This window comes from Candoia aspera, chromosome 1, assembly GCF_035149785.1.
Source record: "Candoia aspera isolate rCanAsp1 chromosome 1, rCanAsp1.hap2, whole genome shotgun sequence".
Taxonomy (NCBI): domain Eukaryota; kingdom Metazoa; phylum Chordata; class Lepidosauria; order Squamata; family Boidae; genus Candoia; species Candoia aspera.
In genome coordinates, this window is record NC_086153.1 from 172,107,469 (window position 1) to 172,127,958 (window position 20,490).

Consider the following 20,490-nt stretch of genomic DNA (forward strand, 5'->3'; position numbering starts at 1 on the left):
TACATGAACAGGGATAAAGCACTGTTTCAGAGTTATGTTCCATCTGTCACTATCCAGATAAAGCACATTATCTTTATTTCCTATACCAATTGTCTTGGAATGCCTCTGAATTTCCCAAACCAATAAATCTGGTTCAGTGCCCTGGAAGGAAAAATCTAGCACAAGAGCTAAAACTTGTAGGTTTTTAGGAAGAAAATTAATTGTTCTAAACATTTAAATATAGATGGCTATCTCCTCTGAAATTATTATTACTGATGTTTAGGATTTATGTCGCACTTTTGAGAACTCAAAGCACTAAGCAGATTGTGTTTCAGCAATACCTCAGTCTTATTAAGGAAAGCTGAAATAGTTATATGTTATATATACCTAATATATTTACAACTAGTCTGGGAGGCAGCAAATACTGGATACAGTAGGAAGGATACAATAATTGTGAGATCGTGGGCGGAGAGCCATGTTGGTCTATGGTGGCAAAAAATCAGAAGGAATCTGGGAGCATCTCTTCTAACTAACAAATTTTATTAAAAGGAATAAACTTTTGTGCATCTGAGGCATCTGATGAAGTATGCTGCAGCTCACAAACGCTTATGTCTTTTAATAAAATTTGTTAGTAAGAAAAGGTGCAGCCAGCTTCCTTCTGAATCATTGTGAAAAAAAATACAAGGAAAAATCTCACTGGAGTCAGCTGTGCAGACAAAGAGCACATTTAATTCTCACTGCTGACCACTGACTTCAAGACAACTAATCCAACTGTCTAATTTATCCATGGAACACTTTTTCTGCTAAGAAAGACTGGTATTAAAAAGACATTTGGCATTGCAGATATGTTTTGTTTACTCAGCTATTACTTTACAACCTGTGCATAATTTTGAGCCCTGTAGTAAATAATTTCTTGTAGAATGCTTATAAGAATATAGAAAGTTGTTGTTATTATTTTAAGTCCAGCTAGAAATCATAGTTTCAACTTCATTAGCTTAAAGGTATGTGTTGAATACCTTTGTAAAGATAAGAATTTATTTTCAAAACGATTTTGAATAATCCATGGATGAACCTTTTCCATGCTTTGGAATCTTTGGACTGCTTTAAAAATCCAGTTTAAAAGTGGTTTTGATTGATTGATTGATTGATTTAAAGGTAATTCATAATTAATTGCATCATGAAGGCCTTATGCACATATCCTTATATAGCCACACTATAGCAGAAAGGCCTTTTCCTGTTTAAACATTCTTCCTGCTTCAGTCAGTGTCATGGTTGCCTCCTTCAGATTGATAGTTCACCTCTCTTTTATGATTGGAAAGCTTCAACTCAGTTTCCATTTGCACTTGCAAACTGTGCTCAGCAAACTCTATTTCTCTTCCTGTCCTCTCATCTGTGAATAAGCCCTTTGCTGCATTAAGCTTGGGAGAGGGAGTATTTAGAACATCCCTGAATATTGATTCAACTCATTGCCACTTCTCTTTGTTTTGTTTTTGTCAACCAAGTCTTGGAAGAAAAGCAGCTGCCACAGCACATATTTGACAGAAAATAGTTATGTGGGGGTGAAAAAAGGAGCATTTTCACACAGAAGTGCCTAATGAAAATATTGTCAACATGATGCAGATACACCTGTCTCTAAGAGATACCAAGGAATGAAATTGGCAAGATGACGGTTGAGAATGTGAACATTCTTAGGGCCATTTCAAAGGTACCATCATTCACAGGGGTTTTTCCTCCCCTCCTCACATTTTTATGAGTTAATAACACGCTATGATAAATTACCAGAATGCTGAAGAATGCTGACATTTAGAGGTAATTCTTCAGGATTCAGGTTCTTCCAAGTGTCAGGAAGTCTGTTTTTGACATTTGCGAGCCTAGTTTTGAATGTGCCTGAGTCTTTTGTGGTCCTATCCATGCATTCCCACTGCCAAAGATGGGAACGAGGAAGAGCAAGGACAGTCAAACTCATATTGGTGACAAGTATTCAGCAGAAATGCTTAGTTCCTTTCTGCTATTCTTTAGAGAAGCCTCCATTCTTTAGGCTTCTGTGAGATCCTAAAAGAGAGATGCCACAGTGTGAAGAACCCCTTTAACATTAATCAGATGACTCCTTAATGCAGTGGCATCTTTTTTTTTTTTCTTTCAGGCTTAGATTTTTATTTGGGAAACATCCTAGACTGGAAAATTATGGAAACCAAGGTTGTTTTTTTAAAAAACCAAACAAATTGGAATGACATTTTAGATTTCCTAAAAGCATCTGATTGCATTTATATTAACCAGAATATGTCAGACTGCTGTGACATATTTTTCTGATTTTTCTAGAATCTTAAGCCTTATGGATGACTGCCAGTTCCATTCATTCTTTTACCCTTATTGCGGGTTCTCTTTGGGGCATGAGAAAATGGGAACTTTAATCAGAGACTGCCCAGGTCAGGTTGGGGGCCAATGTAAAATATGATTTGAATCTTTATAGATTAGCATGGGAAAAGCAAACACTGCTATGGCTCTTCTGTTATTAGTAAGAACAAAATGGGATGAAATTTACAGGATATGTAGACCCTTCTGACAAGGGTGTCCAAAGGGATCAGTTAAAAAAGTCACAACGGTGGCCACAACAATATGATCAAAGCCCCTCCCTTTATGTGTGTTGCGATGCACATAAAAAAATGGCAAGGTGCTGATCACATGGTCGTGGCTATTTTGACTTTTTTGACCCCCTACTGACCCCCCTGCCTCATGAGAAGATAAAGACTGCCCAGTTTCAGAAAAAGAGGTATGGGAGTTTTGGAGTCTGCTTTAAATTCTGGTTTCTCCATGTGTGTGTGGTATGGCTTAAATGCTATCTATAAATGTGTGGCTTTTAGAAATACACAACATCTGCCCCTCCTGTGGAAATAACCCTGCCAATTTCAGGCCACAAGGATGGGAGGTTCTCATGCAAAAAAAGTCTTTACAATCCTCTGATAAAGAGGATTGGTTAGACAGCAATGTCAATGAAATCTGCAGCTTCCATGAAGGCATCCTTTGTCTGTCTGTCTGTCTCTCTGTCTGTTTTCTTTTCACAACCATACAAAAAGGATGTGTTAGTTTTGGATGTAATTAAATTGCATTTGGTTCTAAGACCTCTGCTTATACATTTTTTGCTTTGGGTAGATTTCCTAAAACATTGCACCACAGATGATCCCTTGTAGGAAATAGTTTGATTTGGAAATGATGTATAAAACCTACTAGTGCTTTGCATTGCCATTTCAAATGAACCAATGCACTGCAATTGCCATTTAGTGTGCTTCTTTATATCATATCACTGTAGGCAAATGATGCCTCCAAAACAGTAATTGGAAAGCCCTTGAAGAATCATTCCATATGATTAGAAAGTAGACTTGTTAGTCACTTGAATCCACTCTTTTCTCTTATTACCCTCCTCATCCCGGTGTTTTGGGAAAACATGCAAGAGCTGTTGCAATTTTTTCAAAGTCTGCATTCTGCATTTCCACAGCCCTCCAAAGTGTCAAAACATTCACAGGGTTCCTTCCTTAATCTAGATTGCCTTGTAGAAGTCCTGGTTGAACTTGGAACAACAACAGACTTGGTTCAAAGCAGCCCATTTGAACGACCATGTGATCAGCACCTTGCCATTTTTTTATGTGCATCACAACACATGTAAAGGGAGGGGCTTTTATCATATTGTTGTGCCACTATTGTGACTTTTTTTTTTTACTAATCTCTGTAAATTTCACCTTATTTTGTTTTTACAAATAAGAGAAGATAAGGATAAGATAAGAGAGCCAGTTTGGTCTAGTGGTTAAGGCAACGGGCTAGAAACCAGGAGACCGAGAGTGCTAGTCCCACTTTAGGCATAAAAGCCGGCTGGGTGACCCTGGGCCAATCCCTCTCTCTCAGCCCGACTCACCTCACAGGGTGGTGGTTGTGGGGAAAATAGGAGGAGGAAGGAGTATGAGGTATGTTCGCCACCTTGAGTTATTTATAAAAATAATAAAGGTGGGATAGAAAATAAATTAATAAATTTAATAAATTAATAAATATTGTAGACCAATCCCTGCTTTTTCATGGGTGGTGGTGGATATATATGTAGAACCCCAACAGCTGATGATATGTGACTCAATTAGCATTTATTATTTAATGTACTGCTTTTCCTATCTATTTAATTCAGTAAATCTCAAAAGTAAATATTGAATCCAGAGCGTTTAATAATTCTTTAATTGTATACCAGTCACATAATAGTGGCCACAGCCCAGGAAATGATAGATATTGTTCCTATACTTCCTTATTATGCAACGGACATAGTCTGGATATTTGAGAGATCAAATAAGCTGCTGAACAGACAAACAAAATAAGCCCATCTGTAGGAGCATTAGCCACAGAGAATGATCATTTTACTGCCAGTACCTTCCAGGGCCTTGAAGCTACAAAACTCAATTTTCCAGTTAAGAAATCACCCTTTCCTGGCATTGGAAAGAGAGGTTTTGTGGACTATTTATAGGAACCAATTTGACGGTGTTGTTTTTCAGCTTGGGATTCAAGCCATAAAAGGCCTCAGAATCTTTCAGCATTAGCTTTTAAGGCCTGGTCAATCATGCCATCAGGTACACTGGAGTGTCAGTAGCAATCCTGAAAGACCTTCCTTGGTGTGGGCTGATTTGCTCAGAGAGACGTGAAGCAGGTGAGCAGAGAGCAAGGAAGTGAAGGAAAAGAACTGCAGCTCAGAATGGCTTTGAATAACTTTTAGGTAGACCAGACTAAAAGTGAAGCAAAGATGGTAGAAGGAAGAAAAAAGAGACATGGAAATGAAGATCATTAGCTAAGATGTGTATTGTATCGCGGGTGCATATATACTGTACATAGGAATTTGTCCAGTCTCTCTCCTATGTGTATGTACACAAACACAAAAACAAATACAGGCAAATTCATGGATAAATTCTGTTAACACTTATAGCAGTTAAATGGAAAGTCCATGTTTGGAATAATGTCCTTTAGCATTCAGGATAGGTATGGGGGTCAAAGAGTATGGGAGCACTATTGCCTTTATGTGCTGCACATCAGATTCTTAGAAGCATCTAGGTGGCCACCACTGGAAATGGAACTATAAACATTATTTGATCCTCCTAGAATTTCTATTGTGTTTTGGCAAGAATATGTCTGAGTCCTTTAAATTAAGGGTTAGAGGAAAACAAGGATACAAATACCTCAGGGACAATAAGTAGACTCTAGAGTTAGCTGGATATAATTGGGATACCAGGAAGTAAATGGCCCAAAACCTGCATTGGTAGAGATAGTATGAGACAAGTATAGTTTGTAATTTGTGCCTGAAGAGTATACTTTGTCTAACATACCTTGTTCTCATGACAATGTTAAATCTAAAAGTCATACTTCCAGCTTACTAAGTAAGCAGCCAACAGGACAAATACTGTCAGTCTCTACATTCATTAGACGTGCAGATGCTGGATGTTAAAACTGTTCAATTTCTAAGTATGACATTCTTAGTATCACTACTCAGTTTAATCAAGCAATGCAGGAATTTCAGCTTGTGCTTAGAAAAATGCTTTACCTCAAAACATAAGATGGTCTCAACAAGCAAGGGTAGCCAACTGAGTTTGCAAATTCCACAGCATCTTCCTAAAGAATTGGAAAACATACTTTATTTATAACACTGATAACACTAAACTCAACGTTCCCCAACCTGAAGTTTTTCATATCACTGCATTTGGATATATCTGCAGAAAACCTTGAATCCTCCAACATTTTCTATTTCAGTGAGGCTCAAACTACTCATTACTTGGAATGCCATTAATCATCCTTTCTTTCCACATTTTTAAGTCAAACCCTCTGACAAGGAGGAGGACATGAGAAAAAAGTTGCTGAAATATCTTCTTATGTGAAAAGTAGGCTTTTTGTTATTTCTTTATACTACAGTATTGCCAAAGAATGAATGCAACCTTCCAATTATGCACACAAAAATTAAGTTGTGAATGTTGGCTTCAGCTGGCAACTAAACCCAGATTACAAATATGTCTACCCACCAAAGAACTGACTGCTTTCCAGGGTGCCTGGGCCACCTGCAACTCATCAAGAACAGCTGAGAATACAGATCTATCTTCCGCACGGTCAATCTGCAGTGGATTGGTACCCATCATTTTAACTCCATTTCTGTAAAGTGGCACAGCTAGGTTATTTGGGATCTGCCCTCCTACAGAGATGATGCAGCCGTCACATGCCTACAAGAAATCAAAAGACAAAACGTTACCTGCAAAACTTGCTAATAATCTCAGCATTTCATTTCCCCAACAATATATATCTCAGAATATTTGGAAGCAAGGGAAGAAACTCTTCCTGCTTCTGGCACTTCCCTCCACCAAAATCCATCCAAAAGGATTGGGTACTCATAGCAGCTCCATATTTGGTTTACCTAAGCACTGCAACCAAATGATAAGTCAGTATGATAAAATCCTGTTTCATTTTTGGTCAGATACCATAAACAGTAGTATGGATAGCCAGTTTTTTTTTTTAAACACATCCACATATACTGTACACAGGAGCATCTCTTAATCAAACCAAGAATCATGATCCTCTACTACATGGTCTATCTCTATCTGTTTAGAAAAGCAGCTTGTCTGTCTTATTTGCAAATGGCTTCTCTTACACAGACTGAGAACTCTTCCACTGGTTTCCCTGAAAACAAGGACAAAACTGAGCAGGTCTCATAAACTGCATTGTAACCTACTTAGGAATGCCCAGGTAGGAAACATGTATAGAGTGTCATCCTTTTAGGAACAACATGGCAGTGTTTGCTTGTTTTAGCAATTTTGCAATCAATTAAAAAAATAAAACAATCTTGAGGAGCCCTAGCAAAGGACAGACTATCACAAAAAGTCAAAGCATCTCATGGAAGTTATTATAATACCACACATACATACATACATGTCAGATGTCCTTAAGTTTATTTTTAGCATTTGAAAAATCACATTCATACCAACACCATCGTCCTCAAGCATAAAATTAAGCATCTGTGTAATTGCTTTCACTGTCACAGGTTGAAACCAAGCTCAGCAAGGGCAGGACAATTTATGCCATAAATAACTGTGAAATAATTAAATTAGCGTATAAATATTGTGCAATATGTCATCTTTGAGACACAATTATATATTTATTTGGCACTCATTACTGAGCAGTTACTAGGATTAACAATGCCTTGTAAAATACAATGTTAATATCTAAAACTAGTAACTTTAAGAAATTCCCCGCTAAAAGGGAAAATAAGACTTTGATTTGACCAATGGTTTAGCTTGTTTCATGAGGTCTTGATCTTCCGTAGGCTGAAGCTATTTGGACCATTTTAAAACGAATTACCTCCTGTTGGTAGATGTCCAAGATCCTCTCAAGTGATAGTTCCTCAAAGTAAAGCCTGTCACATTCATCAAAATCAGTGCTCACTGTCTCTGGGTTGCAGTTCACCACAACTGTCTTTTTGGAGAGCTGACGCAACGTGCGGATGCAAGAAACAGCACACCAGTCAAACTCTACACTACTTCCTGCCCAAAAAGAAAGGCAAATCTAGTTGGAGTTCTTAACAAACAGCATTGGGCAAGAGGTTTGAAAAGCAACTGCTGTGTCAAGGTCAGAGCAAGAAAGTGTGCAGCTGTAACAGCACACCTATATCCACTGACAATATGTATTACCTTGGTGAAAGAAGTACCTTTGCAAATTGCTGGGTAGTTAATGAATCCACTGAATAGCAGCTTCTTAAAATTAATTTAACGTATGATGGGTCTGGCTGCAAGCCATTTATATGTCTTAATAGGAAAGGTTTGTCTAAAAACATAGATAAAACGTAATGAAGAAATATGTTTTCTGCCCATGCATTCACCAAATTTGTGGAAAATATTTATGGCTTCTGGCCTCACATTTGATCTCCACGTTTTTGGTGCCATTTCCAAGTGGGTTTCATATATAGATATATTCACTATATTCTCACTGTGCATTCAGCGCAAGGCCATCAGACATAGATTCAGCAGAAGCAGGCCTTCCAAGTATGTAGTAAATGAATCGATGAAATATGAAAGCAGTTTTAGTCATTTCAAATCCCAATTAAATGGTAATGCCAGTTAACACTATTTGAAGTACATGTTAATATGTACAAGCATCAAGTCTGTTAAAGTATGAAGACAGATAAAGCTGTCGGGGGGGAGGATTGCTATGAAAAAGTAAGGAAATAGAGACGGTCCCCTGGCCATTTACTGCCACTGTATCTTCATAATCCTTAAGAGTTACCTCTATACAAGCCCTTTCCAGGTGTCTAGATTATTTTATTAGAAATAGCCTAAATTCTCCATCTGGAAAACAATTCCTTTGATTCTAAAGCTACAAAATGAAATGCTTGAGAACAATGAAGTAGCAATTATTTGGCATATAGGATTCAAGTACTGCAGGAAAAGGTATTACAGAAGAGAGTACCAACTAAAGGAGCTTCTCTGTTGGAAAAAAGCTGAGAAGATATAGAAGCAAGATTTACCTATATGATATGGTCCACAGCCCAGCACCATCGTTCCGTGGTCATCAAATTTTATATCGTGCTCCTAAAACAGAACACAGTAACAGAAGTCACTAGGAATTACTTTCAGCAGTATCCTCTGGGCTCATGGGAATAAAGCATTTCTGGCTTGCAGTTCTTTGTCTGAAAGTAAAACTGTCAGGGCTTACTTTGACCTTATTTGCCATACTTTACTTTTTTTTTTTAATGTAGAGCCTTTTTGAAGAAGTTGGCACAGTCATGTAAGACACAGTCTAGGTCTTGTTGAAAGGTATTAGCATGAATAATGACCTAATAAAGGAGTGTTTTCGTCTTTTAAATGATTAATATTGACTTGCAGTATACTGGAGTCACAAGGAATGCTTAGAGCACAGACCAAGATGAAACAGAGCCCTTGGGTTACAATGCAGTTAACCACTTTGGGGTTATGGAAGACGAGCGTATCTAAAAATTTTCATTGATGGGAGACACTAAAATTGGGTTAGTTTTTTGGATTAGCTGATATGGGTTTGGTGTTCACATGACACCCATGAGCCAGTTCAATAAGTTTGTAGCATGAACCGGTCCTACAGTATATATAACTGCTTCTAAGGTAGGCTATCCTGATCACGTAATGTTATTTTTTTTTTTATCCCAAATTCCTGTCCAATATTGTCAGAAGGAATCTTCTCCACACACTCATTGGAGATGAAAATGAGCCAGGAGCAGCTCCTCTTTGTAGCTCTTTGTCTGAATGCCAGAAATGGAGATTAACCATTGTCTAACCCCAGACCTTGTTTGGCTGATACCCAGAGCCATTGTTCAAGTAAGGTAACCTAAAAGCAGCCATAGTTTCAGACTGTTATTAAGGTGTTTATCATGACCACAATCTTGGCCACACATTATGTCCAACCACAGCCACTGAGGCAACTGAACTTACTCCTAGATTAAGAGCGTTTAGGACTACACATTAAATGTTTGGTCTATTACTGTCACTGTCTGTCGAGCTCTTTCTGAGCTCCATTGCACTGCCACAGACTTATGGGACCTCCCAAACTGATTTCCATTTCATCTGGCCTTGACTCAGGCTAATTGCTGCTCACCCTACAAGAATATTGCATAAGAAATTAATTGTCTCTGCCATGCTTGGCTGAAAGTCTACCCACAATTCACCTTGCTATTTTTGATGGTAGGTAATTCATTCTCCAGTACTTCGTGCTTGCATTTCACAGCTACTTCAGCTAAGAATGGCCTCTATTCTTCCTACTGCTTTCACTGCTCAGTTGCCTTTCCCCCAAATAATTAATTACTGGCCCCTAACTCTTTCAAATATAAATCCCAGTCTGATTTGGCATTATGGTTCTCTAGTATTTTTGGTGCATGCCTAAGGGCTCAATGGCATGCCAGCAGCAGGGTTCCTAATACTTCCAACAGAATCTTTGTTAAAGAAGTTAGTCCATCCCCTAAGCCAGGCTCTGTCTTTCACTCTATAACCATTCTGCTGCATTCCCCCAATGCTATCAAGTTCTTGGAAGCAGCCATCCATATCAGCATGATTTGTACAAAGAGCTAGGAATTAGCTTTTTCATTATACAATTCACTGTCAATAACTAGCATGAAATGAGATGGGACAGTACCACTCATTGCACTTGCAACATATTGGACTCCACAAATTGATTTGGTAGTGAGAGGTTAAATTTCACAAAGAAAAAAAATTTCCACGCTGCAAACTGGCAAGTACAACTTAAATCACTAAGATTCTCTTTGGCCATCCACAGTAAAGAGAAAGGCTGTATATTAGTCGTTCACAGAAGACAAAACTGTGATGCTATGGGTAAATTCTCATTCCTTATCTGTCTACTATGCTTGTTCAAAAGGACTTTAATGCCCCCAGCTATATTTTTACTTCCTCAATAAAAATAATAGAAAAACATTTCCACCTGTACTCCAATGGGATTATTCCTCTGCCAACTGCTGTAAACTGTGACTGTCTACAGAGTGAGTGAATTTGAGTTGCAAGGTCAGTAGATACTCATGGGAGAAAAATACATCATAATACACAATAGCTGTAACCTAGTAAACGACAGCAGTTACCTGGCCATTGTAAGTGACATAGAGGTAATTAGTTACAGCAGGGTATTCTCCTGCCAGTGTATCAATCTGCAAAAGAGGGGGAGAACTGTCAGTATGAAAACAACCACTATTTGTCAAGGTTCATGCAGTACCATTTCTTGCTTGTCCTATTTCTCTCCAGGTTGTTGTTGCTGCTGTTGTTGTTACCCCTCTGTTCAGGTACTTACTGGCACAACACAAGCAACCATCAGTCAAACATTATTTTAACTTAATAATTTCAAATTAAGCATTAATTGTAACTTCATTCTCTACCTGCTGATGCTTATATAGATAATAATATATTAAGTATGCACAAGATGCTTTGGAGAGCACCAAGGTTTGCCCAAGAACAAAAATCCTCAAAGAATAAAACAGGAAGGAGCCATCAAAGTTACTGTCTAGTGAGAATGGAGAAAGAACCATAAGCGTGGAATGCTGGCTGGCTGGCCCTCCTCCACATAGCAACACTTGTCCCATTTTAAATCAAAATGAAAAGAAATCCTATATCACTTTTCTGCAGAAAGAGGTATAAGATTAGCCATTCATCATGCTTCTTCTTTATTTATTTAATACATTTCAGGCAGTAGAATTCCTCCCCCTCCCCACTGCACACACATATATTTCATTTTGCAGAGTCAGGAGTTCTCTATGCTTCTGCTTCTCGAATGGTAATGCCATGCTTCATAGTTACAGAAGGAACTTTCAAATGCTCTTTTTTTTTGATATCCAAATTAGAAGCTTCAAAAATCCACATGGGCATGCTTGCAACTATGGGCAGGCTTAACCTAATAAGATACCTTTCTGCCAGATGTGGATAAATACGTCCCTAATTTCTCAAAAGTGAGTCCCACTTTATGCAACAGGATTTACTCTCAGGTAAGGATGATCAGCAGTAAAGGTGGTTTTAACATTAAACTTGTGCCCACGATCAGCTGCAGTTACAGCTTGTTTTTCAGCTGTCCATATCACTTCACCTGTAACTTCTGACCCTTTGTATACATCTTTCTATTGAGAGCATAGAATACAGTTTGAGTCTGTAGCAAAAAGTATCTTGTTCTGACTCTATAAATTCCCTCTGTATAGGGGAAACATACCTCTGGCTGCCTCTCTCTCTCTCTCTCCCTCTCTCACACACACACACAAACACAGAGAGAGAGAGAGCTCTCAAAAGATAAATTGATGCTTGGCATTCAAAGAACACCGCACTGTCACCAATGCTGCAAGGCCAGAGCAGCACAAAATTTGCATCCTTGCCTTAATTATATTGGAATATACTGGAAATGAAGCAAGAAAGAGGGCAGCATTTGGACCATAGGCTTTTAGGTGTACTTGGGTCCTCCAACAATTTCAAGAGCAGTCAATGATCTCTTTAAAAAGAAGGGGAAAAGAAGCACATAGGACTTTCATTTCAGTATCCCTTAACTGAACAGCAGAATGAAAATCTCTGAAAGTAACTGTGGGATTGTCATAAATACCTGAGGAACATATTGCACTACCACAATGAATATTGAGTTAACTTGCAATGATGGGACACTTAAAGTATTACCTTATAAAATGATAGGCAAAAGGAGTTACACATGTTATGGTCTCACAGCATAATGGGTCAACACCAATGTTTTCAGTCTTTTTTACTTCACTGCTTAAAACCAAAACAGAGGAAGTGGCTTAGTTCAAAGCAGGCTGGAGAAGCAGATCTTCCTTTCATAAGTAATTGAAAATTATTTAATGTTAGTTGCTACTTCGACAAAGAATATGCATGATTGAATGTGAAACTACCTCATGCTGAAATAGTCTGATGCTTGGATGTTATACAGTGCAGACAGACAGCCTGCTATCTTGGAAAGATCACAGGGCGACAAGAAGCAGCAGGAGACAAGTAAACTCACATATTTGCCTAGGAATTTTGAACATTGCAGCTGTTCAAAATTACAGTATTTTGAACATTGCAGCTGTTAGCCTAGGAAGCTCACATATTTGGCTTCCTAGGCTAACAGCTGCAATGTTCAAAATACTGTATTGGTTTTATTGTATAGCATGCTAGATGGCTATTTACGGCCATATACTGCTCTGGTGTGCACAAGATTGAAGGCCAGTTTAAAAATACTTTAGATCACTTACTAAAACATGCCTACCTGGGATGCTTCAGCAATTTCCAGTCACGCATTCTTTCACCCATTTCCAGCCTGAGTCAGGGAAGTCATTATCTAGGGGAGACTTCTGTTGCTGAAAATAAAGGCTAGACTTGCTGGGTAAATGTAAAGGTCCCCTCAAGCACATTGAACAGACGTGCTCATACAGTTTTCTTGGCAACAGTATGGAACTGCTTCGCCACTGCCTTCTTCCCAGGGTGTTGTAACTTCCCAGAATAGCCAACAGCCCTTAATTGTCTTATATCCACTATAATACAGGCCAGACCCTGGCTCATGGGACTAGACAAAGTCAGCCAGAAAGCTGGCTTGCTGGATAGATGTGAAACATTTTGAGCTTGAAAAGGACTATTTCATTCAAACTCAAAACAGGTTATACCAAGTATACCAAAAGTGGTCTGACCTCAAAATAAGCCCTTTCTGAGTGTTTCAGCAACAGTAGACTCTACCAGAACATTCAGAATAGGCCTTTCAAAGGTCAGAGTTGGGGTCAGACGACTTCTGGAACTCAGAACATTCCATAAGAGAATGTTTCACACAAGTCTCTTGGCTGGGCATTGGGGTCTTACCTTCTGTAGGACATAGAACTACCACTAGATCACTGCCTATAAGACCTTTGTTTTTCTCTTTTAGACTAAGTGTTTCTAGACAAACAGATTTAGTGAAATCATAGGCTAACATGTCAGTGGACCACTGTTAGTACTAAAGAAAACTGATTATGAAAACCTAAGCTGGATCTGACTAATCAGGAAATGTCGAAGTGAAATAGTTGCTTGTGGTAGAAACAGCTTTAAAGAATTACAGACAAGTGTTTACATGGCTAAGGTTGACCTCATCATCCTTAGCCATGTAAAAAAGAAGAAATCAAAACTTTATATGGCAAGGAAGAACCCAGAAAGAATTGAAGCAGGAGTTAGCTGGTGAATGTTTTTACCAGGAAAAAGGGCACAGGACTGGAAGCAGTTGATACATTTGCTGCTTTAAATGTAAGTTAACACTATGCAATGGAGAATTTCAATTTGGTTTATAAAAAACAAACATCTGCAGCTGAACTAATCTGAACTTCAGTCTCATTAACCATAGACAGTAGGGTACATTGATAGAGAAATTTAAATGATGTTTGTTTCACATTTTCCTGGTGAAATTAAATGAAAATGTGTAAGGGTTATTAGCAGATCCATTACTTTTGATCTGAGACTTATTAAAGAAATGCTGCATTTGAGGCTTAGCATGTCAGATCAGGCCATCTCTGGCCTAATAAGAAACAAGATAGGAGATAAGACTAGTAACTCTGATTTTTTCTTGTACCTGATAGAAAAAGGGTTCACTTGCTTTTGAAAAGATAATAATAGATTTTGGTATTTTCTTTCTTTCTACTGCAAAAATGTTTCATGTGCTCCCAGATGCAAAGGCTGATTCTCAATTGTAGTATCTTCTGAAATGACCAAGAAGCACTACAGAGGAGAATCAGCCACTGAGGACATAAGTAATTAGCTCAATTTTTGCTTCTGAAGAAAAATGAACAGAAGCTGTGCTTGTCCTGTTAGGGATCTACTCCCAAAAAGTTATGTGGCAGAATCCTTGTATATTCATAATGCTCACAAGACAACCTGTGAATAAGGGCATTTCCACACTGCCCCTTTAAGTTGCTCCTGTCCCATCCTCATGACAGCTGAATTCTAAGGCGTCTTAAGAAAAATCTGTGCAGATTTTGCAAAGTGTTTTCCTGGTATTCAGCCTGAAGACTCCCATTGGACAGTTCCCCCACTGCTGTGCCCTTCCAACTTCCCATGCAAGGAAACAATTGCCAATCTCTTTTGTTTCTGTAACCAAATCTTACTATATATATATACTTTTTGAAAAATGTAAAACTTCCAGTAGAATAATGGTTATAATATTTGCCTGTCAGGAGGAAGGCCACTGGTTTGGAATCCAGCAGAAATGTTTTTGTTTTTTTTAATTATTTTTATGATTTCCCTGAGCTACCCACTTTACCAACTTTTTTTTTTACAAATTCATCAGTGTCCCATTTCATCATTGTTTGCTGACATTTGACAGCTTCTCAGCCTTTTAACTAAGATCAATTGCAACCCAGATGAAAAAGTACTACAAAGGACTTATCACGGCATTAATCTGGGACAGTTTTTTAACTAGTGGACTTACTTTTAAAAAATCCAGTAGAAAAGTAAGTAGCTCAAGGAAAGAAAAAGGTAATAATAGTAATAATAGTAATAATGATAATTTCATTTCTGGCAAATTTCAAAATAGTGATGTTCTGAATGTCAAGCAAATATAACCAGTATGCTACAGAATGCCATTGGTAAGAGTAGCTTCAGCAGAGATTAGAGAGCTGCAAAGTGGGCAACCATTGACCTAGTGAGGGGGTGTTTCTGCCACCGTGTCCAACAGGCAAACAAAGTGCAGGGTTGGCCTCAAAGAAGATAAACTGAACAGCAGCCCTTGAGCTGCCAGAAGCCAGAAAACCCTACTTTAAATGCAAAGTACTGTAGGAAAACACTAATGGAGGTTGCATTCAGTATATTGGAAATGAGTACAGGATGACATCCTCCATTCCTGCTCTCCAGAAATGGTTGACGGTGCTCACCGCAGAGCAGCCTGGCAATATGGATATGCCCTGTGCAACCAGGATCTTGATTTCTTATCTGCAAATAGGAACATTGTTCTTGAGAGATGGAAAGTTAACAAAATCCATGATTATCAAATATATATACTTCCAGTTACTTCTACAGCTTCAGTGTTTACACCATAATAACAACTGTAGCAGCAGCTAATAGGTATGCATTTATACCTGTTTCACCCAAGGTGTTACATTCTTCTTGACTCTTAGGTCCCTGCTCTGAGCTTCACTCAGTCCCAGACATTTCCCAATCTGCTTATCTGAGAAGCCGATCTGCTTGGCTCTCCTCAGGCTCTCTTCTGGAACAGAGTCACTGTAATCGACATAAAAGAATATACAATGGATACAGGTTTCATGTTCTGCTCCTATATTTTTCACCCTCAGGGGAGGATGGAATGTACATGGAATAAAATGAAAAAGGGTGGTGGGGAGAAACAAGCCAAATTCAAATCTTTTCTTATCAATAAATCCCACCCAGTCTCTTAAGCTGCTGAGTGCTTAAAATATTGCTATTTTTCCTTGAAGAAAGTGTGTGATCCAGAACAATAATTGGCTGCTAACCCAATTATCTGGGATACAAACAATTTTCTCTGAGGTCAAGTCTCATATGCAGCTTGCCAACAGATTGAAAACTACCTCCTCGTGTATCTCTCACAACTAAGCAATTCTGGAAGGAATTGTTATACTGTTACATTATACTGTTCAAATCTAAAAACACAGAGATTATATTTACCAGCCATTTTAATTATTTATTAATAAAGACAAAGCTTTAAAAAGCATCACTAAACATTATACGCTACAAAACTCACTTTGTATTTTTAAAATAAGAGAATAAATACTAGATTTACCCAACAGTTACCTCATACCTAATATCTTTAAGTATTCATAATCCATTTATTCTGTCTGGGTTGATCAAATCTGCTGCAGTATTAAAACACACTATTTGATGTGTATTTACCACATACTTTTTTATCTAATCCTAAAAAATACATAAAGGTTCTCTCTAAAATATCATAAATTGTCTGTGTTCAGTTTTATATATTCTCCCCACCCCCCCATGGCCTGGTTGCTAAAATCCTGTCATTCTTCTCTCACAACGTCTCTTTCCATGGACAACTTTTATCTGCAATATTAGGACAATTTGTGTCTTTACACAACATATTAATCTGTATGCTCATCACGTCAGTTCATCATGAAGTAGGCCTACGCAAACTTACTTCTGGAACAGTGCTTGGTTTCCTTAAGAATATGGTGCCAATCAAGGTTTCCCCCTTCTCATACTTTCTTCCTGAAATAATTGCTAGATCAAAATTGTCATTTTAAGTTACCAACTTCAAGTATGCACAGCTGTTCCATTGGGAAACAACTGAAAAAGTAAAATAACAGTTTTAGGGTGCTGAAAGAGTTTGCAGGTGTACTTTCAGAGACACTGTTTCTAACCTTTAAGAAATCTTCTTGTAGAACAGATAAGGTGCAAGAATAGTGGAGATAGACAAATACTGTTTCCATCCTCAAAAAAAGAGAGAGAGGCAGAGCTGGGAAACTAGAAATGAGGCATAATTCTAGAACTGATTATTAAGCAGTCTGTCTGCGATTGTCCAGAAACAATGCATTGATTACCAGAAGCCAGTACTGGGAATAAATCACACCAGATCACACACATACATAAATCAATTTAGATTTACTAACGTGGTAAATCATGGTCAGTTGTTCATGAAATCGTTCGACAAGGTTTTTCATGATATTCTTATAGCCAAGACTGCAAAGTACAAATTTAAAGTATAAATCCTGGATCAAGAGCTGGTTAAATAAGCATGCTCAGTGAGTGCTCATTAATGACGCTATGTTAACACGGAAGGAAATCTTCAGTAGAATGTTTCAGTGTTTGGCTCTGAAGCCGGTGCTATTCGGTATGTTATAAATATTCTGAGAAGGTAGGGAGGAGCTGTTAGCATTGGTGCAGATAATGTAACTCTAGTCTCAGCAGGTGGCAGCACCTGGCTGACCTTATCGGAGGTCAGAAGCTAAGCAGGGTCAGCCCAGCCAAGAAATGCCAGGGCTCAGGCTAGGCAGGGAAGTTGGACCAAAAGATCCTAGGGTACAAAGAATCATAATCAAGTATATTAGATGAGAGAGAATTTCCTTGGCAACACTACAGGTGATATGATCCAAGTACCTTAATGGGAGATAATCTGAACACCAGCAAGTCGTGTGATAAGGCTGCTAAAGAAGATAATATAGTCTTGGATTCACAATGGCATCATTTCCCAGACCACAGGAAATAATTCTCCTGCTCTTTTCTGTATTAGACAAGCTACACGGAAATTCACTGTCAACTTCTGGATGCCACCTCTTAAGAAAAGTATTAACTACAGGAGCACATCCAGAGAAAAGCAGTCAAGTTGGGGAGGGAGCTAAGATGGACTGCAAACAAAATTTTGCATGAAACAGTAGAGCTGGATTTCTTTGACCTGGAGGATATCAAAGAGAAACAAAACAAGAGTATCAGAAATATCAGAAATTGAGAGTTGTTCTCTGTCGGACCCCTCTTTTTTCTTTTTCTGTAGCTACATTTTAGCAAAAGGGGGGAAAGCTTGCATATGTTTTGAGCTCTTTTGCTTCCTGTCCTTCCTGTTAACTTTCAAATAAATAGGCTTCTTCTCTTACAGTTTCTTTCTCTTTTAGATCTATGGCAAAGAGCTTGAAAAGCTTGGGGAAGCCTTTGCTAAGATTTTCCTGCACACACAATAAGAAAGATATGACTTCCTTTATAAAGTCGTAGAGGTTTAGTAACATGTAAAATGATTTGTATGTGGCATAAGCATGAGTAGAAGCACAAAAATAAAAACAAACTGATACTGTAGGGTGACCCTGGAGGAAAAGGAGACAGATAACAGAAACCAGACTATTGTCTTTCCTTTGGTGTGAAGGAAGTGGTATAGTGCAAATCAACTTTTGTACTAGTAAACTAGATAAAGTTAGAAGATGTGCAGTCTCAAGCGTGCTTCTAAGAAAGTCTCACTTAATTCAGACAAACGTAATGCAGAGTAACATGTTTAGAATTGGGTTTATCCTCCCCCACCCCACCCCATTACTGTTTTCTGTATTTTAGCAGGAATGTGCCTCAACCAAACAAATTGATACAGATGCTGATGAAGAAATTTGGAACTTGGTCCCAGATCTCTTTGGAGACTCAATTCCCCAAATGTTGATCATTAAAGTATAATTTAGAAACTTACCTTATAAATAAAATAGAATGACAATTTGCAAATGAATAAAAGAAAAACAAAATAACCAATACATCAGAGTCATCTGCAGTTGGTCATCACCAGCTGTTAAGGAAAGTTCAAAGTTCATTCTGATGCATTAACTTCTGTATTATGTAAGTATGGCCTCAGGAAACATGGGCTTGTGTTCCTCTGTTTTTTTGCTGCCTCTAAAAAACTCCCAAGAGTAAAGCATTTGCAATGCAAGAAAGGTTTCATTCACTCTGGGCTAGAAACCAAGAGGCAGTTTCATGTTTCAACCACTCCAGCCAGAAGTTAAATGGCATCAGATGGTGTTCTCCTCTCTTCCACCTCTTTACATGAGCCATGGTAACTGGCACAGGCATCTGGTGGAGTAGGGGTGGGGGTGGGAGCAGGCAAATAATGAAATGCACTTTGTGATATCCCAACACTAATCATACGACTTACATACTTGTGTCCAACATCATAACCCAAGTACCAAAAATCAGGGTTTGCATCATGACATCACAGCATATTTCATCCTTTTTTAATTCATGACAGTTTGTATCAGATGCTTAGGATAACTGACTATACAGTATGGAGCCTCTTGGTGCAAAAAGTATGTTTCCAGTATGCATGTACTGGAAAATGAAAGTAAAATATAAAGTTCAAATCAAGTCTTCATACCATATCAGTTGGGATAAGGAATAAAACATACACATAAGGATGGAAAACAGGCCCCAACTAATAATTAATTTCTCTCTAAATTTCTCAAACCTTGGCTCTTCCAAATTTGCTGGACCAATTCCCACTGTATGAATCACAGGACTTAGTTTCTAATCTTATATCACTGTTGACAAAGATCAGCATTACTGTATCTGGGACACAAGCTGCTTTACTTGTAATCATACCACTGTTTCATCTAACTCAGAATTCTCCCATTGAGGATGGGCAAAAGACAGAACTAGGCACACTGGCAGGTTTCTGACTGATTTGAAAGAGGTCAGCAAGAATTTTTAATGTATCTATGTATTTACTTATTTACAGGATTTCTAGGCCACTCCAATCAACCAACTGTGAGCAGCTTGCAATACCCCCCACCTCCAATCCATAATTTGGTTAAAAAGACAGATAACTATTCACAGCTAGAACTAAAGGCACTAAATTAGAACAATGAACTACATATGGTGTAATACGATCACATAAAAATAAGAAATTAACATTCTAAATACAAATAAAACTTTTTCTGGTGCTTCATTGTTTAATAATAGGAGCAACACAATTGCAACACAGCTCCTCCCAGTTATTTTGAAAGTCTGCTTATTGAGGACTATAACCTCTACTTAGATCTGGTGCACAAAGTAAATCTCTGGCCTCAGAAATCTAAGTGTAATTCTAAGTGTATCCCTTTTGCATCAGACTTTAGTTGGTGAATACCTCAATTTTAATTAAAAAGTGGTAGGTCTCACAAGCCTATGTTTACATTAACTAGCACCAGATCTGATATTGTGTGACCCCTGATCATCCTGAGATGTGCCAAAGAATGGAACAAGCCAGTGCATGAAAAGCCCACTGCTGCAGTAGATACCCTGGGCTTTTCAAATATATTACCAACATGCAAGTATCTTCAAAACGTCTTAATAAGGCTAAGTTCACTTTTCCACCTTGTAACTAATTTAAAGATTTGAAATTCTAAAAGACGTGATTAATGTGCTCTGTACCATTTTGTTTCCTATAGTTGCCTACACAACACGGCCATTTGAAGTTTAGGGTTAGAAAAAGGTGTCCTTAAGTGAGACAATCAACCATTTTACACACTGCAGTAATCATTTAGTGGTTAGGAGGTGCTACTTAGTCTCTAACAAA

General features: G+C 38.2%; 1 protein-coding gene across 1 annotated transcript in view; it reads right to left on the reverse strand.

Annotated features, from left to right (window-relative positions):
* CPS1 (carbamoyl-phosphate synthase 1) overlaps positions 1-20,490 on the reverse strand; it is a 136,623-nt gene that overhangs the window by 33,184 nt on the left and 82,949 nt on the right. The window contains exons 22-27 of the mRNA XM_063317918.1: positions 15,569-15,710; positions 10,595-10,660; positions 8,504-8,567; positions 7,342-7,523; positions 6,015-6,209; positions 5,543-5,610 (exon numbers count right to left, since the gene is read on the reverse strand). Of these exons, the coding sequence (XP_063173988.1) occupies positions 5,543-5,610; positions 6,015-6,209; positions 7,342-7,523; positions 8,504-8,567; positions 10,595-10,660; positions 15,569-15,710 (717 nt within the window). The remainder of the gene's footprint in view (positions 1-5,542; positions 5,611-6,014; positions 6,210-7,341; positions 7,524-8,503; positions 8,568-10,594; positions 10,661-15,568; positions 15,711-20,490) is intronic.